A 12834-nucleotide genomic window follows, 5' to 3' on the forward strand; every position below is an offset into this window, starting at 1 on the left:
TATTAAAAAGATTAACCGAACATAACAATTTTATTTGAACAAAAAAACTGAAATTACAAAGAAATAATATGAAACCAAACAACAACCAAAAAATAAAAATTGAAATATTAATAAAAGCTGAAAATAAAAAAAATGTTATTAACACAAAATGAAAAAAATTAAAAGATTCCAAACCAAGTAGTTAGTATCGGGTGATATCACCCGAAGACGGGAAGTCCGAACTGATGAAATACACCACGAAATATTGTCAAACGCCTTCAAACACCTTTCAATGAATTCTAAAATATTTGATCAAATTAAACATTTACCGTAGCAAATGTATATCTGTTCAGTATCATACATTTTCTAACTCAAAATACACTGAAATAATTGAAATCCACTTAAAAAAACAAAATATTTTATTATAAAAGGTGACTGTGATATCTGAAAAAAAAATGACAGGGGTAGAATTTTTGAACATAACATTTCAAATAACTCACAGAGACAAAATACATGAACATAATAAAAAATTGTCTTTTACGTTTGTAGTTTCGTTTCATAATCACTTGTTCTCGAAAAATGTTTGATTGGTTACTTTTTACCTTCTCCTAACATGATCTGAATCTCCGAAAATGTCTTGCCTTTAGTTTCTGGCACAATTACTTTTATAAAGATACATGAGGCGACACCAATTATAGCGAATATCCAAAATGTCCATGCCGTCCCGAATCGATCGAACATGAAAGGGAATGCAAAAGTTACCCAGAGACAAAACATGAACATTATAACAATGACTGATGCGCTCAGCTTTGCCTTAATATGAACCGGAAAAATTTCACCAACTATTGTGTAAGGAATAGGACTGAGCCCAAATCTGTAAAAGACCATGTAAGCTAACAAAGAGATTAGAGGCAACCAAGATATGCTATTGAGATCGTAGTTTTTGACTTGTAGATGGAAATACGTTCCAATGCAACCAAGTGATGTTATCATTCCCATTTGTGATATCAACAGTAGTTTCTTTCTTCCTAACTTGTCGATCAAATATGAAGCTATGAGCGCAGGTATCAACTGAACTACGGACACAATTATAACACTCACACCTCCTGAGATGGCACTGTCCGTGGAATCAAAAATTGTTTGTTGGTAAGCGACAATAGCCGAACTGCCAGAAAACTGTTGAAAAAAAAGTAGTCCTAAAGTGATGAGGAGAGACTTAACAATCACTTTGGACTGCATCATATCTTTGAAAGATACATTCTGTCGTGTTTCCTCTATACTGGACACAATTTCGAAAAATTCTTTTTGCACATCTGTTGTTTGTCTGAACTTGGAAAGAGACATTTTTGCTTCCACCAATTTTCCACGAAGTACTAAGTCATAAGGACTTTCAGGAATGAATGGTCCGAATGTAAGTAAAAATAAAATTGAAGGAATTAGGCAAATTATGGAAAAGGTACTGATAGAAAGGTAAGGACCCATTATAACAACTGAAGAAATTGATATTATCAGTACTACACTTGAAATCATACTCATTGCTCCTCTGATGTCTTTATCGCATATTTCTGCTACGTATGTAGGTATCACAGAATAGACGCAACCTGATCCAACTCCCAGTAAAAATCTTGAAATATAAAATTCTTCCAGGGAATTTGCAAATATTAACATAACATTTGATATCATAATTGGAGTATGTAACAGAATGAGTGTCTTCTTTTTTCCCAATTTGTCAACAAAAACTCCAGCAATAATGGGCCCACAGATGCATCCCACACTGAAGAGGGAGGTGATCCAAGAGTTTTCAATAACTGTGATAGGTTTTGACAAGGGATTTTCTTCAGAAGCTATACTCAATTTTGGAATGTACGGGGATGTCCAGGCGTACCCAGTGGTTCCAACAAATGTCATCCAATTGACTGAAAAGTAAAAAATCAATCTAATTATAAATTATTGAATTTCATAGGAAACAAAAATGCATTGAACATGAAAATGAAAGATAGAATCGGAACCTCTGGAGTATAAAAAAGCCAAAGCAAAACCTGCTCATTTACAAGAACTGCAAAAACTCTTCGCGCGTTCCATCAACCAAATGGGCATTTGTTGGCGATGAATTCTGAACAATATACCGGTAGTTTCCAAGTTGATATCATGGGGAGCTAAATCACATAAAATGGTATAGTTCATATTCTTATGAGGTCAACTCGGTAGATGAAACATGCGTCGACAAGAGTGTTGTAGTCCAAGTATGTGAGAGCAATATTTGTTTTGAATTATAGTCCAAGACTATCAGATATAAGAGGGGCGCAGCCGTTGAAAAATTGAAAAAAGCTCAATTTTCCTAAAAAACCTTTACGGCTCCAAACGGACAAACATAGGTATATCATATAATGAATGAAACGAAAATATAATAATAATAATGACTTTATTCATAAAAAAGAATATTTATAATCATACAAACAAATAATAGCTATGTTGAATAAAGTGAAATGGCAATAAGTGCAGAAGCACTTGTTTCGTCTAAAAAAGAAAACTTAACACATACACACACAAATACAAACAGACACTTTTTTAAAAATGATGTTAGGACTATAAAATGACCAAATTGTACACCCAGAAGGTGAACGATCAGAGGGGTGATATTTTTCATTCCATAATAGGTACTGTTGTAAAATAAAAATAATAACGTGCATTATACATTATATTATAAAACTGCTTTATACTTAAATGAATGAAACAATGGAAATTAAATATGACTGGTCTCCCGTAATTTGCACTCAGAAAGAAAAATCACTCAGACTGTACTTATTTCATTCTGAGGGAAAATCTTCCAAATATATTTTATATATGTGTCACTTCCTTTCAGTTTGTTCAGCTAATTGGCTAATGTAATCGATAGGATGAAAATCTTCATCATGTGGAAATCGATTTGTTCTCCATATGAAAAGTCATTGAATGTAGATGAACAACACCGATTCTGGCACACTTGGGAGTGGGGGGAAACGTCATCGAAATCGACGCAGGATGGAACGAGTATCGTAGCGATTTGAGCGTGGAACTCCGCCCCTCGGCCCCCTTGGTACTCCACCTAACCTATCGAACCCCTTGGTACTCCACCTAACCTATCAGCTCCCTCGGCCCTCTTCAGTCACGTGATTTTAATTAAAAAAAGTTTATAGTTATGAGATTCAAACCTGGATCGTCCGTGCCGTAGACATTGTCCTTAGCCTCTACACCATCGTAAGATATTGAAGTTAACTGCGAATGTTGGGTATTTATAGCGTTAGTTTTGTCGGGACCGAAATTGACTTATTAATTATACTTGAAAGCATTTTTTTTATTTCCATAGAATGTAATCGTCATTATCATACTGGAGATAGGAAAATATACTTAGATTTGGGAAATAAATAATATTTCATGTAAAGATGTGTATGTGTGTGTAAGAGCGAGAGGCACGTGTGACGTAATCGATGCAAAGAGAGATGGAGATCGAGGTTTTAGCGGTTGCTAGTGCAAGCAGGTGTTGCCAGTTGTACAATAAATCAATGTTTATGGAGTAATGTAGCGTTGCCGGTTTGAAAATTAAGTTATAGAATACACAGAGTCATCTATGAGTCACTAGCTGAACTATCTATCGGTTGAAGAAGGACACTGTAAATACTAGACTCATAAGACTGCATCTGTCAAATGTCAATACATACCAGGATGGCAGGTTCGGCGTTGTCAGTTGTACAATAAATCAATGTTCATGGAGTAATGTAGCGTTGCCGGGTTTGGAATTAATCGTGAACTACTCGACGAAAATTGGAAGCGCGAAAATGATATATTTTATAATAATGAATCAGATTTAAGAAAAAATATGACAACCTGCGATCCGTCATTGTATACGGGGTGTCTCAAAATATATCATTGAAAACAAACATGACGTCGAAGTTTACAGGGTGCGTCAAAATATATTTGAGAAAAAACATATCGGTTCAACAGAAGTCTAGCATTTCAACATGCCAAAAGGGCACTGCGTCTCGTATCTTTGTCAACCAAGTTAGCATCATCAGGAGAAAGAGGAGATTCAAAAGTGTCGAGAGGTTAGGCGTTGTGGACTCAACGTGAGGGCAATGGGAGAGCGAAGTATTCGACAATGACATTTCAAAAAACGTTATTTTACATAAGTTTCGAAGGAAAACGATGTTCCGTACGTCGTTGGTAAACAAAAATTAGTATTATAATGGCATTCAGAGAATACAGACGTAAAGTAGAGGAATTTGAGAGACGTGTCCAACGAATAAGTGAAGATATTCAATTATATGAGGAAAAGAAAATGGTTCTCAAGCAGTTGAATAATTTACACATTCAAAACGAAGTGTTCCAGCCTCAGAGTGTAGAATATGTCGTCAACGATGCTGAAGAACAAATTTGGTACTTCCGACTACAATAATTACTGTTCAATATGTGAACGTACCGAATGTGGGTGAAATTCCAAGGAAATATGCGATAAGGCTAGTGTGAATAATGGAAATTGATGTGTTCGACATCAGTAAATGAGGCTCAGTTAGCAGTATTTGCGCAGGCACAATTCCAAAGAATACAACATTCAAATGTGAATTGAAAAAGATATTTCAAGATCTTCGTCATTTAAAAAAAAAACTGTTGAATTTGTTCCAGAATACGCAACAAGGCTAGAGAAAAAATTTTGATTAGAGTTGTTCAACAATTATGAAATTTAATAAAAAAATGAATATTTTTATTGAGAAAATGTTGTTTCATTTCAAGTTGGTAAAAATATATAATATAGGTATGCAGAATTATCGCTATCACTTATCGGTAAAGACAGACACGTGGCGAAACAAAGGCTCTTTGTTTGATTGCATAATATGTCATCACCTATTTTCCTATTCTTACTCAAGGTGACATTGATCACTGTTAATGCTGAATCATCACCCAGAGATATGCAGTTCTCAAAGCGACGAAACAAAGGCTCTTTCTTTGGTTTCATAATTTGTCATCACTTATTTTCCTATGAATACCTCCTGCGAGGCGAAATGATGAGTTGGTTGTATCAGTGATACTAGTGACAAGTGCAACGATTTTATCGGAAAGTAAGTGTTTTTCATGTTCATTTTATGAATTTTTATTGCAAGATGTATTATACGTTTATGACTTTTTCACAAAAGAATTTATTCAAATTTGATTTAATTCAAAGGTTGTGAGAGTTGTTGTTGAATCATCATCAATTTTTCAAAATTTTTCTCAGATTAATATACTTGAGTGTTTTTCCATACATATTTTTTGAGAATTAACGTTTTTTTTTCAATTATTTTGTAATACAAAACGGTTCAGAGGTATTTACGTATTCTTCAAGCCAACCCTGGACAACTATTTTCATCCTACATACATCAGAAGATGAGAAATGATAATTGCTAATATTTCTCAAGCTTTAATAATTAATAAAAGATAAGAACCTGTAATTGCTGACATCCATTTTTCTCGAATACTATCTCTTATAGTAATTTTTGTACCGCACAATTAGTTTTGATGTTTTATTAGATGGCAGCCTCATAACCGGGAAACGTGATTATTAATTTTACTCGAAAATCATCCAAGCTGAATGAGAGTTTTTCTCGTATTTTATCTATTTGCCTTTGACAATGTCATATCTTGTCTATATACACATTCATAAAGTAGTAAACAGAAGCTCGTTTTGTGAGCAGCTTTCTAGTTGAATAAACCTAATAGTAAGTTACGAATAACTTTCATTCGTGTTGTTGTTTATTGAGAGAGTGTTCGTATAATTTGAAACATTTTTTGGTTTCTCGCAGGTGGATTTCCTAAAATTCAAGTTCAGTCGTGGAGAGGGAACAACAACAATTTCACCACACTTCGTGACGGAGGAGTATCACCCCCCTTTAAAAGAATTTTTCATAAGGAAAATACACTTTCGTGTTGTTTCATTTGAAATTGTACGAAATTAAGGTTAGTACTGCATTTTTTCGTTGTTCAATATATGTATAGAGTTTGTGGTGGTATACTATATTTTTTGTTCGACTCAAAAAGTTTTTCTTTCATAGATATGATCCGCATAAAGAAGTATTTTCAATATTTTTCATGTGTTTAGTACTCGCAGAATATGTGTTTTGAATTCGTTATTTTGAATGACACTTGATTTTTCTGATTATAATTGTAGCTTGCTCATTTTTCACAATCACTCCATGGAAAACATTACCCCCACTCTTGAATTTTATTTTTCTTTGGTGTGTGTTTCTATTGAAGATTGCATTTATTTCAGAACACTACATCAACGTGAGCAGTATAACGTCAGATTCATCTCAACAACTACATCCAAAATCGTCTTAGCAACATTTTCCACAACGAGTTTCAAATCACAGCAGCTTCCAGAACCATCTCAACAGTTCCCACAGAACGAGATTCAATTCTCTGCAGCTTCCAGAACATACTCATCATACCAAAAATTTCATTTATGAACAAAATATCGGTGAGTCATGTCAATAAATAAAATCCAAACAATTGATTTTCCAAAAACCAAGTCGGTAATTGATAATTACCTTTTAGTCATTAGAGATAATTATTCAGAGTACATTGCCAAACAAGCTATACAATTTATTAATAAACATATAAGGAAATGCGTTTTAGCTATGAACAAAATTTAATTTTCGGTTGGGGAAAAAAAGAAAATAATTACAAAAATTGGGGAATTGAAACGCTTCAAAGTGATTATCAAAATGATGGATAATAAACGTATAGGCTCGGGTTTGAAACGAGGAAGCACCAGGGGAAGTGGCAAAATATTAACAATGTTTTCAATAGTAGAGTAACAACGGGGGTAATCATCAATTCGACTCATAAAGATCCTATAAAGTTTCTAGACGATGCTTTTTCATTATTCAAACGTGAGAGTTCCAGAATTTTGAAACAAATGTTATGTCTCAAAGTTAATTTTACATTTTCAGGGGATTTTATTAAGAAATCGAATGATGGGGATATTGTTGATCGCAAATATTTCAGTACACCAAATAAAGTTATCGATTCAGGTACGGACTTGACTGCTTGGTACAATGAAAATGCTGTGGATGTTATATTGAATAAATTAGGCGAATTTGATGAACAATTGTCGGGGTGGGCTTTGAGTAAAATTCTTTTGTTGGAAGTAGCAATTGAAAAATATGTCATTGGTAACGGTTCTTCTTTCATTCCATTGCCACAAGAAATCGCAAGGAAGAAGGCATGCATTAATGTACAGAACAATGACAAAATGTGCTTCTTTTGGAGTACTATTAGCGCCTTGTATCCTGCAGCAGAAAATCCACAAAGGGTATCAAAATATCCACACTATTCTTCAGTTTTGAATACTACAGGGCTGAATACTCCAATGGATTTACATCAAATTTCCAAATTAGAAAAACTTAATGATATTTCTGTAAATGTTTACACTTTGGAATTGAATCAAGCAAAGGAAAAATCATTTTTTGTAGTAGTACCTGCCAGACTCACGACAACAAAACGATTGATTGAATATATTTCCTGTATCACGAACACCCTATAAAAGTAGTCACTTCTTCATAAATTTTTTTCTATGCGACAAAATCTCTTGGGCTCGGTACTGATTGGAAACGACGTAAATGAGATAGCGATTTCTGGAGAAAATCATGAAGATATCTGCCTAGTAAATGTGTTTTTAACTATCATTGATTGATTTTCGCAAAAGTGCGGATATACATTTCAAAGGCTGTTAAGGGTTGAATGTTTGATTCATTTTTGGGTTATTTGAAAGTGAATTCAACTCTTGTTTCAAACGAGTTTGGATTGAGATAATACATTGATTTCGAAACGTCTCCTGTTGTGCTAGGGATCTCGACACAAGGAGGTAAGCGTTCGACATTTTTTTAGAAATGTAACAGTTCGCCTTATGAGAAGACGCCCTGTATTTTATTTTTAATTTTGTGGTCTCACATATTTATCTGAATAGGGAAAATTGAAGTTCATGGGGATACGATATCTTACTGAACGGATGTATATAGGATTTGTACGTGCTAAAGGCATATTTCTTAACCACAAAATACAGTGGGTTTATTCATAGTTACTTTGTAAGGGCCAGACGAAAAAACTCATTATTATTGATAGCTGGAGACACTTTGTTTATGAAACGCAGCTGGGTGTTTTGAAAAGTCAGCGATAAGCTGGGAACGTTATGCTAAAAACCACTTAAATACTTAACGAATCACGAAGCGACTGAAAGAACTAAATGATAGAATTGAATTCTCTGATTGGATGTATGGGCCGTAACTTTGCCATTCAATTTTGAGAAGGGAAATATCCGCGGACTCAGGAAAAATTTTGTCGCGAGAGATGGAACGCGGGTTTTTTTTTTAAGTTTGGGAAGTCGTGAGGTGTCCGTCGGTGATTTTGGGTCGTCGAAGGGTCGATTTGAGAGAAAATAATTAGAGGGTTTAAGTTTGGGAAGTCGTGAGGTGTCCGTCGGTGATTTTGGGTCGTCGAAGGGTCGATTTGAGAGAAAATAATTAGAGGGTTTAAGTTTGGGAAGTCGTGAGGTGTCCGTCGGTGATTTTGGGTCGTCGAAGGGTCGATTTGAGAGAAAATAATTAGAGGGTTTAAGTTTGGGGAGTCGTGAGGTGTCCGTCGGTGATTTTGGGTCGTCGAAGGGTCGATTTGAGAGAAAATAATTAGAGGGTTTAAGTTTGGGAAGTCGTGAGGTGTCCGTCGGTGATTTTGGGTCGTCGAAGGGTCGATTTGAGAGAAAATAATTAGAGGGTTTAAGTTTGGGGAGTCGTGAGGTGTCCGTCGGTGATTTTGGGTCGTCGAAGGGTCGATTCGAGCAAAATCAATTATAGTCTATTTCAAAAGAGTGTAGAGTAATAAATCATGAAGTGTCATAAAATTTGCCTGAATTTCGTTGTCGTCCATGGGCGTAGGCAAATCTTAGGATTATTAAACTTAATAATTAAAGTAAATTAAAAATTACAGACATAGATAATAATAAAAGGCCATTTTTGGAAGTAATTTGGTCTAAAACTAAGTACCTACATGTATTTAGGTAAGTAAAATTTCTTAAAAAAAGATTAAGATTAATTTTAGTGGTTCTTGTAAACTTATTTAATATGCAATTTGGGTTCATATACTTGAGCATGATTTCTCAAAAAAGGGTTAACACTTAGTTCCGAGGTGCCATGTCATTATAATAATCCCTTTTTGACCCTGCCCACCAATCATGCAATACCTATTAAACCCAGGTAATTAAGAAAAAGGGTTTAAATATATTGTAATGGTGTCTTAAACATTCGAGTTATAATAGTAATTGTTACTACACCAATTAAACGTACAGTGATATTGTGATATAGAAATAGTGAAAAAGTTATAAAATGGGGACATTTACTCCAAAGAAAAGAAGTGTAAAAAATTCTCCGCTATCTGTTTGCGAAAAAGTTATAATTTTAAATGTATATGATTGCATAAAACACGATCACCCTAGTTTGACTGTGCAAGAAAGTGTTGAGCGATGTGCCCGAATGACTGGAATTGGACAGTCCACGATTTTTAAATTATTGCGAGAAAGAAAGATATCAGGCCAGGTAAGTCCATGCAAGAGAAAATCAGGAAGACCAATAAAAATCTTAGATGAAGACACCAAATGTGACATTCGAAGAAAAGTTCATTCGTTTTATTTTAAAAAGGAAATACCCACTCTTGAAAAAATATTTATCGAGATAAGCCAAGATAACGATATTCCTTTGATATCCAGAAAACTTTTATGGAAAACTTTAAAAAGTATGAATTTTGCCTGGGAAAAGCACAATCGAAAGGCACTATTACTGGAAAGTGATGAAATTGTTTGCTGGAGACGAAAATATTTGACAACTATAAAGCAGTACCGCAGAGAGCAAAAGAAAATTTTTTATCTTGATGAGACGTGGATAAACGAAGGTTATATAGTCAAAAAAATGTGGCAAGATAAAAATATAACAAGTTCTCGCCAAGCTTTCATAGAAGGCCTTTCGACGGGTATTAAAGTGCCTTCGGGAAAAGGGAAGAGGCTTATAATTGCTCACATTGGAAGCGAAGACGGATTTTTAAAAGAAGGTTTGTTAAGCTTTGAGTCGTGCCGGACGGGAGATTATCATGAGGACATGAATTCGGATGTCTTCGAAGACTACTTCGGGGAAATGTTGAAATTTCTTTCAGCTGATTCGGTCGTGGTTATGGATAATGCAAGCTACCATTCAAGGGGCTTAGAGAAGGTACCAACTTCAGCTTGGAGAAAGCAAGAAATTATTAACTGGCTGTCAAATAAAGGTATTCAGTTTGAGACGAATTCAGTAAAGAAGGAACTACTAGCCATAATAAAACAACATAAATCTCGCTTCATGAAATATGCCGTAGAAGATGTAGCAGAAAAGTATAAAGTAACTGTGCTGCGCCTACCGCCATATCATTGCGAATTAAATCCTATAGAACTTATATGGGCACAAGTTAAATTGCAAGGCACAATACCACATTTAAAATGAAAGATGTCAAGGTATTGTTTGATCAAGCCATTATGGAAATCACATCAGAAAACTGGCAAAAAGCAATCCAGCATGTTTTAAAAGAGGAAGATAAAATGTGGGAACTGGACAACTTGGTCGATCAGGTGGTTGACCCTATAATTATAACACCAGGGGATGATGACAGTTCTTCGGATGAAGACTATACTGATGTAGAATAATTTAATTGAATTGTAAATATATTGTAGCGGGATAAGCAATCTGGACAGAGACCAGTGTATCAGTGACAGTGACACTTTTGCTTAGGTTAGGGTTTAGAATTAAGGGTAGTCTGAATAATTATTTTCTCGGAAGGTTCTTGAAAATTGTACCTAGTAATCTCTAGAACATTCAATTAGGGTATAAATAGAGTGTTGTTAAACGTTAAGGGAAGTTCACAGTTTTAGTATTGTTCAAGTGTCAAATTGTAATAACGTATCCAGTAAAGTTCTTGTCGTTTTTGTGAATAAATTGATTTAAAGTCCCCACAAGTGTTTCAATACGTAAAGTTCGTTGGTGTGTGTTTGTGAGTATTTCCCGATTTCGGTTCGTATATATTTTATTGTTACATTTTATATTTTTTTAATAACACTGTTCTGCTGTATTAAATTTTTATTTCCTTTAATATAATTTTTATGAATGCATATTCTTTTGGCAATTATCCCACTAGCGCGCCTCTGGCTCAGTATTTATCCGTCGATAACAATGGACAAATCCCTTAAAACAGGGTGATACCTACCTGCTCTTTATGAAACGACATAATTTTGCAATGCGGACTAGGGAAGTGACAGAATTTATTGACGGATCACCTTGTAGCGCTTTTGAATACTTAATGAGATTTTATTACTCTACACTCTTTTGAAATAGACTATAGAGGAGAATTTTTTTTGAGATAAAGTCGGAAAACTAATTAAGTAGTAGGAAGAAAGGGGTAACCGAGAGTTCAGTCGCGAGTTATTCGAAAAGGGTGATATTCAAGGTACTTTTGGGAGTTTGGGAAAAACCCGATTTTCCTTCCTTTCTTTTGGGTTGCAAATTCGACGAGTGAAATTCGGAATTGGTGTTAGATTCAGTGAACCATAAAAGGATTAGCCGCGTTCTATAGCTGAACGGAGGAATAGAGCTATTGGTAAGTAAGTTTTAGGGTTTTTTCGTCTGGTGGCTAACCATATAATTTTATTGAAACACTGTGGGTGAATATTTATTTAAATAGTTTGTCTCATATAGAGTTGCCGAATAAAGGGTATGCTTATGAATATTAAATCGAATGCCGGTTGAGCATGCTCTTATGGTCTGGTTGTTAATTTGATGATCTGGTTTCTTTTTGCTTATTTTTGTCGTTAATATTATATTAATTTGTAAGTTTCGAATTTCTTATATATTTTTTTTTATTATACTTATCAACTTTGAAAGCGGTGTATTATTGCCGGTAATTATACTGGTAGGAGAGCAGGGGAAAAAGGGGAACATAGAGTATATTTATATCTCACAATACATGAGAGAACTCACTAGGAAAAAATCATAAGAGGTATCAATGGCATATCCCGACAAAGCGCCTGGAAGGACTTAAGTGAAGAAGTTTTATATACTAAAACAGTGCCTATTTGATAGGAGAAGCTAAGTCAAACCTTTGGAGGGTGATTACTTCTGCAGACAACATCTAAGATTGTTCTCTGGTAAGTATCATTCTTCGTTTCTAAATTTCAAATGGTGACAGCGGCTGCTCTAATTTTAAGTTTGGCTATAGTTTCCCTAGCAAAAAGTATCTTCCGCTTTAAATACAGAGTTCAAACCCATCATAGGGGTTACAAATGGTAAAAGCGGTGGGATTTATGTTGAATTTTTCCTAGGAAGAGACACTTTGAATTTTTCTATTGTGAGATATTTTGAATTTGTCGACGGGGAGATTTTCTGTTGATTTTTTGTATTTGGGGATTTTTCTTTTTAGAAGGTGGAGACGAAACGGTTATTATTTTTCTCAAGACGTTGGATTGTTGAAGTTTTTGTTGAAAACAAAATTATTTTTCTTATAAATCAATAGGTGAAGTTATGCAATCGACTGAGCCGTGTTGAGATTATTTTTTCAAAGGAAATTTGAAGGGAAAAGAATATTGGGTGAGGGAAATAAATATTGAATATTATTTTGAGAAAGAACAGGAATTTTCGTTAGAACGTAAATGGTTCAAAAAGATAGGACGAAATAAAGATCCATAGATTGAGGAAGTGTAGTTGAATGATGTTGATCGAACTGGTGGAAGTGAATTTTGTGGAATTGACAAAGTAAAAATTTACATGGTACCTTGTC

General features: G+C 34.6%; 1 protein-coding gene across 1 annotated transcript in view; it reads right to left on the reverse strand.

Annotated features, from left to right (window-relative positions):
• Positions 1-380: 380 nt before the first annotated feature.
• LOC111511330 (facilitated trehalose transporter Tret1) overlaps positions 381-12834 on the reverse strand; it is a 67250-nt gene continuing 54796 nt past the window's right edge. The window contains exon 2 of the mRNA XM_074172713.1: positions 381-1895. Coding sequence (XP_074028814.1) covers positions 571-1895 — 1325 coding nt within the window. The 3' untranslated portion in view covers positions 381-570. The remainder of the gene's footprint in view (positions 1896-12834) is intronic.

Source organism: Leptinotarsa decemlineata, unplaced genomic scaffold (assembly GCF_025532065.1).
Source record: "Leptinotarsa decemlineata unplaced genomic scaffold, Ldec_3_MD MMD2_tig00000157_RagTag_RagTag, whole genome shotgun sequence".
NCBI lineage: Eukaryota > Metazoa > Arthropoda > Insecta > Coleoptera > Chrysomelidae > Leptinotarsa > Leptinotarsa decemlineata.